General features: G+C 45.2%; 1 protein-coding gene across 4 annotated transcripts; it reads right to left on the reverse strand.

The window, feature by feature from the left end:
* Nucleotides 1-742: 742 nt before the first annotated feature.
* On the reverse strand, nt 743-18,285 carry aay (phosphoserine phosphatase). Of its 4 annotated transcripts, XM_055065675.2 has the most exons (7): nt 18,197-18,285; nt 17,614-17,695; nt 16,107-16,345; nt 14,579-14,713; nt 9,872-10,017; nt 8,869-9,017; nt 743-1,523 (listed from the first exon to the last, which is right to left on the reverse strand). In XM_055065675.2, the coding sequence occupies exons 3-7, from the start codon at nt 16,268-16,270 to the stop codon at nt 1,413-1,415; spliced, it is 705 nt and encodes a 234-aa protein (XP_054921650.1). In that variant the 5' UTR covers nt 16,271-16,345; nt 17,614-17,695; nt 18,197-18,285; the 3' UTR covers nt 743-1,412. The 4 variants fall into 4 exon arrangements, with proteins under 4 accessions (XP_054921650.1, XP_050025381.1, XP_054921652.2 ...); XM_050169424.2 differs by lacking the exons at nt 17,614-17,695; nt 18,197-18,285 and adding an exon at nt 16,507-16,629; XM_055065677.2 differs by lacking the exons at nt 16,107-16,345; nt 17,614-17,695; nt 18,197-18,285 and adding exons at nt 14,935-14,959; nt 15,693-15,891.
* Nucleotides 18,286-19,358: the final 1,073 nt, after the last annotated feature.

Here is a 19,358-nt window from a genome sequence, read left to right on the forward strand (position 1 = left end):
CTAAGGAGTATGTAATAAGTATCTGAAGCTCGTAAATAATTACCAAAGTGACTTCTGTAATGACAACCATCAATTAAATGTTCAGCTCGTCACTCCTCACATATCTTTAGGAGTTGATGCAGCTCATTCTGCTGCATTCCTGGCAGTGGCAATAAGTGAACTTTGATTTAGCCACCACAAATACCTCATATTCTACTTCACAATATTAATTATATGCACAGGAAAAGCTCCTCCATCACCACCTGCACCTACTGGGCCACTCTGCCATGCGCACAGCTGTGCCGAGACGAAAATCTAGCATCCAGCCAAACAACCGGCAAGACTGCATCTTCATTTAGGTATGACCACCACCAACAATACTATCCTGTGCCATTCATCCAGCACAGTGCATCACAAACGCGGCACCAGAGTTGTTTCGACAATCGCCTCCGATACTGCACCATCAAATCACATGCTCTTTGCAAGCAGATGCAACGAACTCATGCTGCTGTCACGTTAGCGTGCCAAAGTGCTCACAACAGTTGAGCCCAGATTATGGCAATGCCAGAGGAATTGATTCTGGTGGGCAGCCACCAGAATGAATTTTCTTTATTAGATGTTCTGTGTCCTGCAAGTCTTAAATATATATTGGTGACCTTTTGTCATAGTCTGCAGTGAGCCTGGACAAATACTGTTTATTTGACCAATCGAACAATTGTTGCTGTGAACTGCTTGAACCACCATTCCGAAGAATTGCAAGCCATAGGGAGTGCGAATTTTATTTAGCATAAAGGGCCGACCGCTCAAGTTATTTGACTAAGATGGCACGACAAAATTGGGATATGGTTTCGAGGTTTAAACTGCACGTCCAGAACAAACTGACAAGCAACTTTCTACTTCAGGTACCTTTTGACTTTCCATAAAATAATATAAAACAGGCCCATTGAACCCTTGCAACGAAATTCATTTGCCGTATTTTAAAACAACATGTATGTGTAAAAAAATAAAAGGTGCGCACGCTTGTGTTAAAACAGATCTCTCCTTGCCGTCACAGTAAGTGATTTTAAGAAATGCACTAGAAAATTTTTTTTGGCTAAGCTGCATTTCTTCACAGTGAGTGTGAAATTGGTTTGATCAATATGATCATACTTTTTGAGCACTCAGCCTTGTGGACCACCGTTGTCACTCCTTCGAAGCACATGAATGGATATCTTTGTAACACCTTTGCAACTTCCAGTTCCCATACCCAATCATTTTAGAATGAATTATGTCTGGTAGCAAGCAGGTGTCCCTGACCAACAATATCAAGGCAGCCGCAAAATGAAGCTCGGCCTCCATGCGCCCCCCCTTGTTTGAATAAGAACAGGCTACAAGGGCAATAAAATACTGTACAAAAATAAATATGCGGCACAACAAAGAAAAGTGGCGTCATGTCAGTTCCTGTTCAGCTCCTGCACTAGTTCATCGAAGCTGTAGACAAACCATGAAGCTGCCTTTTTGACTTTTTCACGCACTTGGTTTCCACCGTATCCAATGAAGGCATCCTGTAAACGGAAATGGAGAGCACAGAAAGTGTGAACGACCCAACCAGTGCATGCAACCTACATAGCACAAGACGACAAATGCGTGCCGAAATAAAACTGCCTCTGCCTAGGTCATGTGACACGCCCGCATGCCAAGGTGTTGTCCATGAGCACAGCCCCACCAAGATTTGTGCACCATAGCAGAGTGTTGTATTTACAAGCTGCTTAAAAAACAAGTCTAGGTGAGGTTTCGCATCTAGAATACTGGGTACCGTGCAGTACAATTATGCAGTACTGGGTCCTCTTTAATTTCTGCTTTGTATTAATGATCTCCCCCTACACACCTCAGTTAAAATATGCCTTTTTGCAGATGCTTAACATCTTAAACAATTCTTTTGCTGATTCTGTAACTGTTCCAAAGCATGGCAAATGAATATAAACTTTTCCAAGACCGTCTCCACGTCCTTTACATGACGTTCATGCCCTTCCTTCTTTGCCTATGCTTTTAATAATATTAGTTTAAATAGAGTGTTCAGATTCAAATATTTAGGTATCCTAACAACACAAAACTTGTCATGGTGAAAACACATTGATGTCACCAGTAACAAGGCCCTTAAAAGGCTAGGTTACTAGCATCGTACGCTGCGTCTTGCTCCTCAAGAAACTAAACTTCTAACGCATAAAACCCTCATCCATTCCAACCTCAAACATGACTGCATTGTGTAGAAATCTGCATAGACACCGCGACACCAAAAACTAGAATCTGTGCCCCCCCCCCCCCCCCCCAAAAAAAAAGGCAGCACTTTTTGTTTGCAGGAGATATGATGAGGCCTTTTCGCCATCAGATTTTCTTCCCCTGCTTGGTACCACTACTCTTTTAGCGCATCGCCATTATAAATTCCTAAAATTCGTTTATACATTAATTCTTCTGGTCTCTTTTCTCTTGGTAAATATTTGACTTTTTCCAAACCTTCATCTATGAGGAGTTGCCATGCCCTAATATTTCAACCTTTTTCGTCCACAACGACTCTGTTAAATACAGCTTTTTTCCCATCAACAATCGAAGCCTGGAATTCATTCCCGAGAAACATCCATTCACTACCACTGAAAGAATGTTTGTTGTACATCCCACTCCTGCAATAGCCTCATTGATGCTGCAGTATGTATTATTGGATCTGGAGGACAATCCCACCGCTGTCCACCAGTTATTGGATCTTGCCATTGAATGCGGGAGTTGCCCGACATTGACGAGGATGTTGGAATGAAAACTGGAGTTTTATTTACATTATTTACAGTAAGAATACAAAGAATTTAACAGTAATAAAGTCATCGATGGCCGGCAGCAAGCCGGACTCTGCGGCCCGTGGCAAGAAGCCCGAAAGAGATGAATGAAGGAATGCTCTCCTCTGCTCCCTGTCTCTGGCTTTTAACCCCTTTGGTGTCTCGGGGTCACATCATTTTCGGCCAATGGTAGTCGCCCGTGCAAGTGCAGTCACATACGGCTCAGGGGGTCGCTCCATGGGCTTCCCTGTTCGAGGGATGACTTGCCACCGGTATTGCCTCCAGATCTGCAGCTGCCGTCACAATCGGCAAATGGTGTGGCTCCGAGGACTTCACGGTGAATTACAGGTGGCGTTCCCTCCGGGTTTGCAAACGCTCAGCGAGGGGAGACTGGTTGTTTTCGAGTGACCTTTAAGAGCTGCAAAACAACTTCGCTCGGGACCCAGATTACCTGGAACCTTGCCAGGCTCCCGTTGCACTTTCCGGAAGAGTCAAGCAGTCGGACAATAGCTCCACGGACGGCGCACAAGGTGGGGGGGTGTTGCCAACTTGTCTGGACGTGCTGCGCCTCGGGAACGTGGCAGATGCGCTTCTGCACTCCTTAATTAGGTGCGACGGCGATTCGGTGTGGTCTGGTGAACTCGAAGGATGCCAGGAAGAGGTGCTGTATCTGACAGCTCCTCCTTGCCACGGAAGTTCGGAATGGCCGGTGAAATCAATTCACTGGCCATGAGGAACGGTAAAACAAACAAAACAACATAGCGCTGCAGCACATGCAAGCGCAGGCTCTTCACCCCTGACTTGCCAGGCTATTACTAGGTCAAAATGAACCCCGATCTTTTTTTCCCCAATTTTGATAAAGCAATTCCAACCACCTTTCTAAGCAAACTGCTTTCCATATCTCCTCGAATGCCGACAAGGCCAGAGTGATATTGTTGTTGCAAACGAAACGAGAGAAAGTTAAGCAATTAAGGAAGATAACCGAACATAACTTAAGCAGCCTAACTTCAGCGGCCTGTTCAGGAACACCCTATCGCAGTGGTGTACTTATCGCATGTACTGGTGCCACTGAACAGTCTGGTCCACTCCACAGGTACGTAATCACGATCACGCTAGCTTTGTGGTCCCTATTCAGAACGCTTATTAGCATCGTAAGCAAACGTTTCATAATGCCTACTCACGTTTCTTCCTCTAGTACATACAGGTCACGTAACTTAAACAACTAAACTTGCGTAACTTACGCACTCTGCAGAACTCTTTAAAAAAATGGGTCTTCTAATAACTATTTCCACGCACGCTTACTAGAGAAGTCAGAACGCAGCCGTCCTCAACACACACAAGCGACCCAGTCATAAACATTCTGCTTCCTTCCGTCCGCACAGGACACAGGCTAATGGAACTAAGAACGCTTTTCAGTGCAAATTATGCACTTACTGAAAACCTACACACTTAACCTTAGAAATTTCAAAAACACTTCTAAAAATAAAGAAGGTTAACTAATGCACACGCGCATTACTACAGGCCTCTCACCGATAACCTGGACGCTTCAGTCTACTCACAAGAAAAAGAAAGCCAATCTACTCATTAACACCTTGCGAAATTGAAGGTTTACATAAAACGCCTCTTTCAAATCCCCCGAGCTTCTCAAACGAAAACATAAACAAAGCTCATACATTACATAATGAAAGAAACTAGTCCTAAATCACGAAAATTTTCAAAGGCTAAAAAGAAGAAAACAAAATGTTTCACTTCTACGGAAGTTGTTTCCGTCTCCTGTTCCACACGTTTACGACTGACTCATACTTTTGAGCCGTACTCAAGGTGGTCGCGGTTCGAAAGCTAGCATGGCTACCCAGGAACAACAAAAGGACCGACACCCTATCAGCTCCATCCAGACGTTAGTCTCCTGCCAATTTGCGTCCTGGCGCCAGGCTTTCATCACGAACTTGACTGAACGTGTTGCAACTTCCTACCACCTTGTCTCATCTTGCCACCTTGCGCTCATTCGCACCACATGCTGCACTCCGAAAAGAACGACACAATGACGAGGAACATAACTGCCCCGTGCCCTTTCTCCGCGTTCACGTAGAACATGCTTTTTGGTCTCTTTTTGACCGGTGGCTCGAACGTGCTCGATATGCACATGTTGTCATCGACAACTGCACCTTTCTTTTCTTCGCCCCCTGCCTTCTTGCGTCTGTCGCCATCTTTGGCTGCGCTACATTATTCACAGCATACCGATCTTTACGGCGCTTTTTCCTTGAACTCCCTTCCATGCCACCTTCTCGCGCCTCCAGCTGGCCGGTACACATATCGTCGGCCCGGATCGCTCTCCTACCCACACAGTCCGAGTGATTATCCTTTAAATCAGGTTTCCCTTTGCCTCGACTGGCGGACAGCTCAACTGACTCTGGAACAATGCAGCAGGCTTTACTCGTGCTGTGCAACTTGCACTCCTGTGAACTGCCCTCTACAGCACTGCCCAGCTCACGCTGTGCATCGGCACACAACTTGTCGGTCCCGGTCGCTGTCTCATGCGTACAGTCTGAATGATCCATAACTAAATCATCCTTCTCTCGGCTACCTTGACTGGCGGACAGCTGCACCGATCCCTGAAAAATGCAGCTGTCTTCCCTTGAGCTACGCCGCTCGCAATCGTGCGAAATGCCCTCAGCTGCATCGTCCAGCTGGCGCTTCTCTTCGGCACGCAGATCTAACTCGACATGGGTGCTCGCATATGTTGGGACAGCAATACTCTGTATTTTGTTAACACCCTCATTAACATTACAAGCGACGCACATGCGCGGCGACTGTGCCAATTCATTCACAGCTGGCCTAGCTGTCTCTACAGTGCTTTGTTGGCACAGCACCTCGTCGCTCTCACTACGGCCTTTAACGGCCTCTGTTGCCATTAAGGCATCGTTAGCAGCTAGCCTTTTCCGTTCACCTATGAATGTGCCGCTAATCTCACAGGCACTACTCTTGTCCTCGGCTTTTGGCGAAAATCCCCTAGACACTTCCTTATTCTTTTGCTCTGAACTACCTACAGAATTTTCAGATAGCTGTTGTTTTTGGTCCCCTAACTGCCGACAATCTTGTATCTGTTTTTTCAATGCTGCTCTCTCTTTCTCGTGCTTTTGCTCATGCTCACGTTTACATTCTTGGTGCTCACGCTCACGTGTTTCTTGTATCACCTCCCAAGCACTCTTGATGCTTTCATCACCATCGCCACTACCTTGAATTGCCTTTATGATAGCTGGCTTTTTCATCTGTTCGTCCGCCTCAACTCCCAGCTCGTCGCACAACAAGTCTGACTTCGTCAACATTCCAAGATCCATGGCCGCTGCCCCGACTGGTGGTTAGAACTGTTTTCCTTAAATAATTTGTGCAAACACACAATATGCAACAAACGCCAGATTCCTAGAACTATCAAAATAAACACGCAACATTTGAAGTCTGGCGAATTGAAAGGAAAAACAAACCACGGGCTCACTTATGGATGCAGCACCCTGCCATCTAGTTCATCAGTCCGCTGTTCCGGTTCCTCAAGACTCTCTGGGTCGAAGGCTTGTTCTTCTTCGCTGTTCCCAGTTCCTCAGGACTTTGTTGGACAAAGGTTCATCCCTATCGCTGCCATCTGTTATTGGATCTGGAGGACAATCCCACCGCTGTCCACCAGTTATTGGATCTTGCCGTTGAGTGCGGGAGTTGGCCGACGTTGAGGAGGATTTCGAGATGAAAACTGGAGGTTTATTTACATTATTTACAGTAAGAATACAAAGAAATTAACAGTAATAAAGTCCTTGATGGCTGGCAGCAAGTCGGATGCTGCGGCCCATGGGAAGAAGCGCGAAAGAGATGAATGAAGAAATGCTCTCCTCTGCTCCCTGTCTCTGGCTTTTAACCCCTTCGGTGTCTCGGGGTCACATCATTTTCGGCCAATGGTAGTCGCCCGTGCAAGTGCAGTCACATTCGGCTCAGGGGGTCGCTCCATGGGCTTCCCTGTTCGAGGGATGACTTGCCACCGGTATTGCCTCCAGGTCTGCAACTGCCGTCACAATTGGCAGAGGGTGTGGCTCCGAGGGCTTCACGGTGACTTACAGTCAGCGTTCCCTCCGGGTTCGCAAGCGCTCACCAGGGATATACAGGTTGTTTTCGAGTGACCTTTAGGAGCTGCAAAATAACTCCGCTCGGGAGCCAGGTTGCCTGGAACCGTGCCAGGCTCCTGTTGCACTTTCGGGAAGAGTCAAGCAGTCGGACAATAGCTCCACATGCGGCGCACAAGGTGGGTGGGGGTCGCCAACTTGCCTGGATGTGCTACACCTCGGGAACATGGTAGATGCACTTCTGCGCACCTTAATTAGGTGCGACGGCGATTCGATGTGGTCTCGAAGGATGCCAGGAAGAGGTGCTGTATCTAACAGTATGTATGTGTGGATTTCGTGTGTGTATGTATATATGTATTTCATCATAGCATGCCATCAAAAGAAAGATACATGCTCGTGGACAACTTTCTGGGGCAACGATGGTAAAGTTATGGAGCGAAGGCCCGCACAAATATGAACACTCCAGAAAAAAAGAGAAAGACCCACATTTTCATTTGTGTTACTTTAGGCTGGAGAATAGAAAACAAACATTTCCTTTAAAACAATAAAATAAAACAATATACCCTACTGAGTGTTGGTTTATTGTTCTGCTTTTTTGCTTCCACATTTGGGTGAATGTGTTAAACCAAAAAGTGCTGCAGTGACACGTGCAGAAGCGCCACCCCTTTCCCTTCACTACCACACAAACTCGTCCACGAGTATGCCGTGGAACTCAGTCAGCACATTTTTTTATAGGGGACCATGGAAAAAAGAATGTATGACACGGGAAAAAATGAACTGCAGCACTACACAAAACCTTATTTGACGAGTAAAAGAAAGCCAACAAGCCATCGAAAACCCACTCTGTAAAGCTCATTATTACCACCTGGCAGTTGAATTGAACTATAAACCCTTTTCCCATCTTCGGTAATAAAAACAGCCTCTTTTTGGGTGTTTGCAGCCCCTTTTCACTTCCATAGACCAGTCTCTTCTTACCCTTGGACACCCATTCAGAGGGAGTGCACTCAATCTTGACCTTTCTTGCCAGCTGTTGGCACAGCCTGAGCAGGTCACTGAATTCGACGACAGGGCAGCTAACGACAAAGCCAATGGCGAGTGAACACTTCCGAAAAAACATACAATAAGAACTGGCTGAGCATTATCATGGCTGTTCTATCATTACCACCAGTTCTTGCAGTCCTCAGCAAAAGATGGCTGTCTCTTAAAGGTGCTGCTGATTCTAGCCCATATAGTAATAAAGCAACTGTACAAGGTGTCCGTGGTCACAAGACAGCATCTGTGTTGGCCATTTTGGCCATAACAAACAGAAGGAGAAACGTCACAAAAATAAGCTAGTACACATGACCTTATGGAAACTAGAGTAGACTGTTGCTTTAGAGTGCAAGAGCCAGGAAAGTGCAACAAGCAGGAACATATTGTCACGTGGTAGTGACGGTAAAGAACACATTAGCAATACTGTGAAGGACGAAACTAACTTTTATTGCGCGAACCTGTGCCCACAAAAACAGGCTACACTGCACAACGGCAACAGTGAACACAGTCGGCGATCGGCAAAATCTGATCAGCGGGTCAAGCGCGTGGGCTTTTATACATCAGTCATCGAAGGTTCCAGAGTAATCACTGGTGCCTGCGTGTCTTCCAGAAAGTTCTACACCATTCGTGTCGCACATACATGAAATCAGATTACATAAGGTTCGGCGACAACAGAGAGTAAAAAGAACCATTCGAGAAACTTCTGATACGTGCGGGTGCGTCCCGCGCTGAGCGATAACATTTGTTAGATGGTGAAAAGCGGTCACCCGAAAAAGACAAGTACATGTGTCAATATCAAACAGGTTCTACAGTATTTGAATTAGCTACAAACACTGCGAGGCATCCTGTACTAGTTCTGCACATATATGCTGATGGACCGCTGCTTATGGGGTGTCTAACATTGTCTATGCTATAAAGTCAGAAAGCAGTCTCTCAGAAGCACCTACCGCAGGAGGGCAAGCTGCCAGATCCGTTGCCCCATCACCGACCATGACAACTCGCTGGTAGCCATATTTCTGCTTTAGAAAAGACACCACCCGAGCTTTGCCATCCTGATGAGTTGTTGGCTGCTTTTCATCGTAGCCGGCATACTCGCCTGGAATGAAGTGAGCAACCCTGTACAATGTAATTAGCCCAGAGATGGAAACACGGTCACAATTTTTGCAGCAATACTTGATGTTGATAACCGTAAACTAGAACACGCTAGTTTAAATAAAATATCTGATAAAGGGCATCAGGCCAATGTCAAACTTTCAGCCTCTCAATCCTAATCCATTGAGAGTTGTTTAACCTGCTCCGTTAGCTTACAGAAAGAAAGCATGAGCGAACTTTGTAAGTATTATAAAACACCATTGATCCTTTCTTCTTCAAATAGCTGTGGAGTTCATCGATTTATCCTTCACTCCAAACTTTCCAAGCAATTTATTACCATGCAATTTACTTGAGGAAGTGCAATAATTTTTCAGCACTATTCCACTTTGGAGCACTATTTTGTTTGCGAGAGCATCGAAATGCTGCCGCAAGGTACCTGCTGGTAGTATAGGTACAAGTTTGCTCCCGGCCTGGTGCTCGGCCCTTATGGGACTTCAATGCTTGGAAAGGAGTCTTTGTCCACAACCCAAAGGGTTCCCCACCTCAATAGGTGCATTTGGGGCACCACATGGGAAATTGTCACCATGCGGGCCGTGGCCTAGTTGTAGAGCTGCCTTGGCTGCGGGAGGTCAAGGGTTCGATTCCCAATGTCGCCGGGCACCCACTGGTTCAATTAGGCACAAGTATTCCCCAGCCTGGCGTTCGGCTTTCTTCAAGGGTCATACACTTGGCCTGCTCCCATGGTGGCCATTCCCACGCCTTCGAGTTGGGGACAAACACCAGTTGGGGACAACTAGGCCACGGCCGCGGTGCAGAAACGACATGCAGAACCACTAAGTGCAAACTATATATACATACCATTAAAGTAGAACTTTATTTGATTTGCAAAAATGTTCTTGCGAGGAATGCCAATCTCATCTGCCACTCCCTCGATGATGGATCGGAAACCCCCAGAGACCAGATAAACAGCGACTCCACGAGATTGCAATTGTGCCACCAGCTCCCTGTAAAATTAAATGAAGCACGTACCTGTGTTCTCATTCGAATTGCATTTACAACAGTTTTCATGGAGCAGCACACTTCTATTCAGGATGACCATGCAAGAGGTGCTGCTTTAGAACAAGTGCCCATGTACACACAATTATCCAGCACCTCATTTGTGCTTCCTTATAGCTGGTCAGTGATGCTTGGGTGAATTAAAGAAACATTGTAAAAATGAACACTTATTTTCAAGGAAAATGACTTCTTCACAAATCTAAGGTAACTCTTTTTGTCCCCGCACATATTGCTTTAGTATATAGGATAAAAAATTGTAACAGAGGAAATTATGTAACCAGTAATGAAAGCTTAAAAAATTATTGCTAAATACTACAAATGCATTTGAAAACCTACATTTTCGGTCAGCAGTTGAAAAAGTAAGTACTATATAAAAAAATACTTGCAACTGATGCCAAAGGGAATCCAGAATATATGTTGCAACGATAAATGGTGCCAAATCGGCATCCCAGCCATGCAGTGAAGAAGTTTCTGTGTTGCAAGACAATTGTAAATTGCATTTGTGGCAAAATATGTTTGTATGCTGTTGACCTTGCACTACGTACAGCACTGGTAGCAGTGTTGCCTCTTCTCAGGTTGGTAATGTCTTCAGTGTTGCCCGCAACATCTTTACGAACTATGGCTTTCTCTCAAGTTGTAGTGCTGTTGTCAGTGCGTACAACATACACTTTCTCTAAACAGATGAAATCAACAGGCCCAATTTATCAATGCCAAGCATCCCAACACATTCAGACTGTCTCATCGGGACATATTTGTCGGTAGTGTGTGCAGTGGTGGTCATGTGTGCCATGCGCCTGCCTTTCTCCATGTGAACCACCCGACAACCTGATCACGAATCAGATGAGGCAATTTCATCTTTCTGGTGCTCGATCATAAAGATTCAAAGTTGATCTGTTGTAATTACAATCCGCATGCTTCCTTTTCAGACAAGGCAAAGAGCATCACAACTATTTTGTTCACTATGCGCACTTTAATGTTAATGCAAAGTTGTGTAACAAATTTCACCCTGGAAACAAATTAAACCAAATTGTGAAAGCCCATTGCTCATAAGGAAAACCCATTTAATTCTGGAACTTAATGCACCAAAAGAATGATCCGATTATGAGGCATGCCACAGTGGGGAACTCTGTCCACCTGGGGTTCTCCAATGTGCACCTAAAAGTACATGGACACTTTTACTTCTGCTGAGGCCAGGATTGAACCTGCGACCTCGAGCTCAGCAGTGCAATGCCATAGCCATTAAACCGGCTAAGTATACTTGTGCCGTCCAAGCTGTTTTAACCTGGCAGTAATTGGGAGTTTTGAATGATCAATCACCAGAGTTAAGGTGTCCGCATGCTAGAATATAGAGAAATGGTAATCTGTCAAACTGAACAGCTGCTGAAATGGAGTGATGGTCTGATATTTAGTTAGTTTTGCAGAGCATGCAATGAGAAATGTAGCCTAACTACACTGCAGTAAACGGAATTGAAAAATGGTGAATGTAAGTGTCCACACCATGCCGTTTCGTTTGCATGTGACCATGACCAAAAGAGCACATTTTGAAGCAGGACACAACTTTCGGAGCGTTTCATTTGACTTAGCACTGACAGCGAAGTTGCCGTCTGTTCCAAGAACATCTTTCAAGGCATTGCGGCTGAATGTCGCAGTAACATACTTGCATAAGGTGGCAATGAATTTGGGTGACAATAATGCAGCCATTGTGAACATGAAAAAGGCAAGTCCTGCACAGAACAAACAATAAATAATTGCTCCCTGCGGGTCTGGATTTTCCATGCAACAGTCTGGCCATAAGCAATGAGATTTAGAATAATTGTTTGTGAATGCTGAATCAAACAAGTATTTAATTTATAAGCCGAAATATTTAAAAAGCATGTGCAAAAGCAGCTTTTTTATTTTTGCTTCTGTTCTGCACAAAAGCTGCAAAACGTTGCCTCAACACGTAGAAATACACTTCCAGCGAGTGAAATATTTGCCCAGTTTTTTTAACACCAATACCAGAGATGCCACTGCACATGTACCTCAGCATTTGGAGTTATTTCAGAAATGCAATTTTAGCAATTCTTTCGGATCTAAACAAAATACATAAGAAAGATCACGTAAGCTTGATGTTTAGCAATTTTGAGCCACATAAATGAGAACAGAAAAAGATAGCCTTTCTCAAGATATAATATTCAAAACTTTACTCATACAATTTTCTCCAAAAGTGTCGCACTCAGCAGGCTTATTACACACTAAGTGATCCAGTGTATCTATAAGTCTTCATATTTAGCTGAAAAAAAAAATTCTCATATTTATGGCAGTGCAAAACAGCATACAACTGCTTAATTCCATTAAAAAATTATTTTGTTGATGCTCTATGGCCTATGTCTGTTTGCAGGTGAAAAGGTCACATTTTTTTTTTTGTGCGAAACGAAGTAATACAGCAGTGGAGTTAAAGATGCTTCTAGCATCTCAAGGAGTCTATTTGCAAAATTCACCATTTTCAGGGTTGGAAAGATCGCTATAGCAATCAGCCTAAAAATACAGAAATAAATTTAAAAAATCCTAAATAAATACCTCGGCTAAATGCTGCCAAAATAACAAAAATCTTACTTTTTTAAACAGGAGAAATATTTTTTTAAATGTCTCTCTAAACAATTTCTCACCACAAGTGAGCTAGCTAGAGGATCAGTTAGAGGGTCTCTGCATGGAGAATCAGTTTAACACTTTTTGACGGTATGGAACAACCCAATGGCATTTGCCTGCGTTGTTTAGCGGACAGCCTAACAAGATATGTCTGTTCTTGACAGCATCACTCTTGAAGAGAGATATTTTATAAGGGCATTTAGCAGACAGCACTGTACTGACTGCTGCATAAATCATCATCATCAGCCTATTTTACGTCCACTGCAGTACGAAGGCCTCTCCCTGCGATCCCCAATTACCCCTGGAGCACCAAATATACATTTCTGCTAAACCACTTGCTTGTTTGTGCTCAAGTTTTGCACAGAAGTAGCATTCTGCAGCGAGTTTAGTATTAGTGTCACATTTGTGGGCATTACTTGCAAGTTTCATCTGCAATATATTGAAAGTGGGTGTCATCTGTGACGATGCCATTCAAAACATGTCAATTCCACCATGTCAACCATCGGTCATATCTGCAGTAAGCGCTTTCACCATCGCCACTACAGATGGCATCAGCGTAATATGGCAGCAGAAGCAGCAATATTTAGTGGTGTCAAAACAGACAACACCAACGTAAAATTTAAGGCCCACAAAAGTGATACTAATACTAAACTCACTGCAGAATGCTACCTCTGTGCAAAACTTGAGCACAAACAAGCAAGTAGCTTAGCAAGAATTGTCGTGTATATTTTGTGCTCTTATTTATGCAGCAGTCAGTACAGCACTGTCTGCTAAATTCCGTTGTACAATATCCCTCTTCAAGAGTTATGCTGTGGAGTGATGACAGATAAACACACAGATCTTGCTAGGCCATTCCACCGAACAGTGCAGGCAAACACCATACAGTTAAAAAAAAATGGTAGGCAACCCTAATCTTTTACTTGGGTGTCTCCTAGTGGCACTTAGTGGCAATTGTTTTTTAAATGCACCTTGTTTATTGGGTTTCTGGTGTGTGTATTCTTTTTCCATGTGCTGTCACTATCTTGGAAAAAATCATTTCGAAGCCTATTTTTTGCATTGTTTCTGTGCTAGAAAAAGCTAAGATAGCTGAATATTTGAAACACAGTTTACACCTGTAGTCAGATCGACTACTTGAGATGCTAGAAACATCTTTAAACATCAAAACTATGACATTGAGTTTTGCAAAAAAAAATTCACTTAGAAGTGGGGATATCTTTAGCCATCGCCTCCTCTATTTTGTCAATGCCAGTGCAATCGCTCGTTCCCCATTGGGAGCCGTTGGTGCATCTTAGTTCATCAAGATGCTGCAATGCGCCGCTACCCAGACTACTTGCGTCACGCGTGCGTCTGAGCGCGCGCTGCTGCCATTCCAGTGGAAAAGCGGTGGACGCTCTGTCCCTCAGGTTACTACACATCTGTCAGTCTTCCTCCGACTTCACCCACGACCGCAAATGAGAACGCTAGCCGATGGGAGAGAGTAGGAAAGGACCATAGGAGAGGGTGATGAATGGTTGGATTGGCCGCATCTGACTGGCATTGAAAGAATTAGGGGAGGCACTGCTTTGGCGCTCCACTAAAAGAAGGCAATTTTTATTTAGCAGAAATAAGCAGTTATATGCTTATATACAATTTTTTTCAGCAACATCCAGAATCCGCTGGATCACATGGCGTGGAATGTGTTATGCTGACCATATTGGCAACACTACATAGCCACTGCAGGATAGTATACTTCCCAAACTTTGGCTGCTGCTCAATCAAGTAAGAACAGCGGAATTCTGAATGTGGAAGAAAAATAAGAAATTTAAGGAGCCTCTAAGTGCAGCAATGTAGGCTATACTGAAAGTGCACACATGTCGTCTCAAGGTGTGCAAAGCTACTCACTCAATGCCAACAGACAGCCGTGGTGGGTTTTGTTCGATGTATTCTTGAAGCATGCGTGCTGTCGGCTGGATGAGTTCTAGGCGCAGTTCCAGTGCCTCCTTGAATGTCATGCCCCCACGCATAGCCTTGTTTGTTCTGTGCACAAAGGGAAACATCCAGAAAATAGATGTCGGGCAAGGAACACCATCCTTCAGTGTACACTCACACTTGCTCCAGGTGCACATTTATGTGCCACCAGAGTTGCTGTGGCCGATACAACACTTGTGCAATATGCTTCGACATATCTGCTTGACTGCCATGTGTGTGACAGCGCTTGCAGCACGCGCAAGGAGAGTTGGAAGCATGCTTGTACTTACTTTTCCAGAATTGTGTACCTTCTTGCTACTAGAGAAAGTGCAGTTGACAGCACTCAATGAAATTTCACTTCTTGCACTGCACATGTAGCCATGTTCACTACTATATCAGCTAATGTTCATGCATTCAGTGTTTTTCTGCACTACACTGCTGCTGATTATGCAGGTATCTAACTTATGCAAACACAGCTAAGCAATTACATTCCTTGCTGCTTGATGTAGTACCACTGACAACAAACTGTGGTGCTGAAGAGGCCGAAGGATTGAGGGCATTCACTCTATTCGTGGCAATCTCTCGATTCCATTCATACCGTATATTCCACATTCACAAAATGCAACATTCAGCTGGTTGATGACACAGTAATGCGTTAGCATATTGGTCTAGCTAGGCAGACTGCTCATCTGAACAAGTGAAAACAAATTCACATTGGGTACATGCCGGCCTTTAAGCGAATAAAAAGCTAGAGTTGTTCAACTGCTCGCCAGCCTAGAGAGAGCACTAGGCCACGCAGGCAATATTGCATTTAGTTGTAACACTGCATAACCACTGCAGGATACAGACTACAGTGCAGCATTATTAATTATTTAAACAATGATCTCTTCAAAGTGCCGCACGCGAGTACACTACAGCCTGCACTACTGCTCAACAAGTACTTCCTTCAACCCCTCAGCTCCGTCTAAGCAAAAGCTCTAAGCTCCAATGATGAATCAGTTCAAGTGCAACAAAGTAATGGTCACGAGTGAGCGCGTCCCAATCCCACCTTTGAATTCTTGGTCTGTCATGCCAGCTAAACTACGACCCACCATAAAAAGTTAATTTCTGCCTATGCCCTGGTATGATCGAGCTGCCAGGTTGGACGTCATGCAAATAAAAATAGAAGAACTAGGTCGAAAATATGGCGGCGCCTACATATTTCGACACGCGTGTTGTCTGCGGGCGATAAGCTAGGCATTTATCAGAACATTTTTGCCTACTCACGACCCGGCCGCTGTGCGAATTGTTCGGCGGCGTATACGTCATCCCAGGGCAGCGCCAGCTGCATGCAGCCAGATGGTGCGCGCGCGGGAAGGTCCGCAGCTGTGCGCCATCATACGATACAGTTTTGGATAGGCGCAAGGGGGCGATAAAGCAGCGAACGAATATTTAAAGCTGAGTAAACGTCAAGGGCACTTACAATTCAGCAACTTCCTTGTCTCTGCCTGAAAACCGGGCAAGTTCGTCGATGGCTTCGTCCATACACACCGTAGAATCGACGTCGAAGCAGACGCAATCGGCTGCTCTCCACATAGCACGTGTTTGGCTCTCGGTTAGGTTACTCTCAGTCACCGATCCGGGCATGGTGCTGATACTTCGTACACTGTTCAGCTTGACGCCGACTCGAGACCGCAGCGGCCGCTGTTGAAGCTGACCCACCTGTACAGAGGAGAGGACAGCCGGCTCAGCTGTTGCGGCGTGGGAGGGAAACTAGCAGACGATGCTGGCGAGCAGACGATCTCCTGATCAATGCCTCTGGTGCAGCGTGTTTACACTACGGTTTCGACTGCAGATGCGTGACAGGGAATGACAGTACTCACACAGATGGCCAGAAATCTCGAGAAGAGATTGAGCATGAGGACAGGGTAGCGTAAAATAGACTTCGAGTGGCCAATCAGGGCCCGTCGTGCGCAGGGAGGCGACAGACTAGCCACTCTCCGCGCTCGGTTCCCCCTGGCGGCGTAGACCAGCGTTCATCAGGTGATACGTATATATATGTGTGTATATATATTTTTTTTTGCTCCTGCCACACTGTGAGTTTATGTATGCCGCCCAGCTGGGAACTTTCCACTACTCGTTTTCGCCCTGCATGATCGTCTTGCTGTGTTTGACCTCGTCACTGGTCCTTGCGGTCATTTGTTTCTTACAGTGGCGCGTCTGCGGCGCCGCAGAAAGCGGGGTATGTACGTAGATCGTTGCCTGGCTCTCTCTGGTCGCCCTTGGTAACACGGCGTCCCTATAGGTTCAAGGGCACGACGCAGCCGTTTTGTTTATTTGGCACTTGTTGAGGAAAGGAACGACAAACAGGTGTTCATTACGTAGCACCCCGTAACGAGCCACCGCCTACGGGTCGTCATCGGCGCTGTCTTTCGTTGCGTGGAGCGCGATTTGGCCTGTTGCCGGCGTCTCCTTGACGCTGGCATGAGAGGCCGGTCCTTCCCTCAAGAATAGTTTGTTTGTTTCTCACAAAACGTGGTAGTGCCGTTTTCATCGTTCATCGATGTGCTAACCTTCGGCGACTTTCGAATGTCCTTTATTAAGAGCTCAGACTCGGCTAAACAAATTTTAGCCAGCTGACTTCCGGTTCACGTGCTCAGCACGTGAACAATTCTCCTCCTCCCAGGGCATTGCTCAGGGCTGCTGCTATCGCTCTTGCGTTGGCATTACGTAGGCGCACCGCCTCCAATGTACGCAGTCTTCAAGAAAGCGCCTGGGTTCTTTGTCTGGGATGTTTTTCGAGAACTCGTGTGCAAAATTCCTCGCGCTTTTTCACCCTCTACCAGCTATAGTGGCGAGAAAGAACGCCGAATATCTGCAAATGCGGCGTGTAGTACAACAGTTGTTTTCGTTGTACGAAAGATAAGACGCGTTCGTACAAATAAAACAATAAAGAATAATAATGATAGGGAGTTGGAGGTCATACTCACAAATGATTCCTTCAAAAGGACAACAAGAATTTTTTTTCCCACCGATGTGGGCGATAGCGGGTGCGACGTCGTTTTGCGACACCTAGAGGAAAAAAAAAGCACGCCGCGTTGTATTCTGGAGGTGACGAAGAAAGTGCCTGAATTTGTTATCTGACAAGAATACTCTAATCGGGGGCACACACAGGGCATTTTGTCAGCGCTGAAGTGCTGCCATAGGCGTCTCGTGATATGGGTTTAGCAGAATGGGAGAAATAACTAGCTGCTCTTTTAGGTCGAGTGTTAAAACAGCGGAAGCATGCATGCCCATCTTCCTATTCTGCCCTCGTTGGTATCGTAATTGCGTAGTATGAAACATCACCCAATGTGATGTATCTACAACGCTCTTAAACATTGTGGCTAGCTGCCACCACATGTTGCAACGCTCATCTTTTGCTAGCCATATACAGCGTCTTCCGTATTTGGCCGGTGGACTTAAAAAGATTCCTGTCCACAAACTATTCGTCTAATCGAGAGCAAACATTGCTCACAGGGCAGGATATTGTAGTCTAAGTTGTTTGAGATGTATTTAAACATCGGTACTTGCCTGCATTTTGTAGAATGAAGCAGAAACTGATTTCGGCTACGAGCACAGATTTTGCAGACGGGAGCCAAGCTGCTAATTTAACAGGTTGCGCCATCTGGTAGACGGCGAGCGAAACAACTTCTCGGGGAGGATAAGAGCGAAGCGCGCTTGCTTCGCAGTTCGTCTGCCCCAACGCTCTTGTCTGCCCGTCGTCGTTGCTTTCGAACTGCATCTTTGATGATGATGACCTCATATTATGGCTCGTATCCACACTGGGGGATTGGCCAAGAAGTGCGTGCTGAAGCAATTACCTATTCTTTTGAAGTGTTACTTATTCTATGAAAAAAAAATAAGAAACATTATAAGGAAACCTACAAAAGCTAATAAATTACATTACAAGAGAACAATCAAAACGTTATTCGTTTTGTTGATTTTATGTAACCGCAAACGGCATCAAACATGTCCCTGCGGCTGACCCCTATAATTGACGCACCGAAAGATAGTATGATTTCTGATGACATTAACCCTAATTTAGCAAGCGGAAGTTCTAGACGTCTTTTTCTTAACAATTTGTATCGCCGACATACCAAAAAGTAGTGATCTAATGATTCTATTTCTTGGCAGTATGGACACAGAGGCGATTGCGTCAGACCAGGCCAGTGTAAATATAGGTTTAATAAAGGGACACGGCAGCGTAATCTCGCGATCACTACTTCTGATCGTCTTGATGGGCACCACTTGATTTTCCATGGAAATTTTAGGTGCTGATATTCTGTCCATGTTATTAATTCATTGACATCTCTATGAATTGAATATTCTCTATATCTAATTGCTGTTATGTGCGCCACTACTGGAATAACCGGCATTATAGGTCCACTAAGGGATGCATATTAGGATTATTATAATTAGACAAAGGCATTTCGCTCTCGTGAGCAGCAGTCCTTGGGACAGTTACTCGGGCTAGCTTCCCACGCTAAGCGTGCCGCGCTCGGCTCGCACCTGCTTTTTCCTAGTCTCTAGAGCCGCTCGAGTTCCCTCTCATCGACGGGCAGCCATTTTTTCCAAGAAAGTATGCCTTCTAACCACTCGACCAAAAATCAACCATCGCGGACATCAGTCTCTTGCCACGTAAGTACGAGGCTCTGGACAGGAGCTATGCCGCTTCAATATAACCTGGGGCCTG

Source organism: Dermacentor andersoni, chromosome 3 (genome assembly GCF_023375885.2).
Source record: "Dermacentor andersoni chromosome 3, qqDerAnde1_hic_scaffold, whole genome shotgun sequence".
Classification (NCBI taxonomy): domain Eukaryota; kingdom Metazoa; phylum Arthropoda; class Arachnida; order Ixodida; family Ixodidae; genus Dermacentor; species Dermacentor andersoni.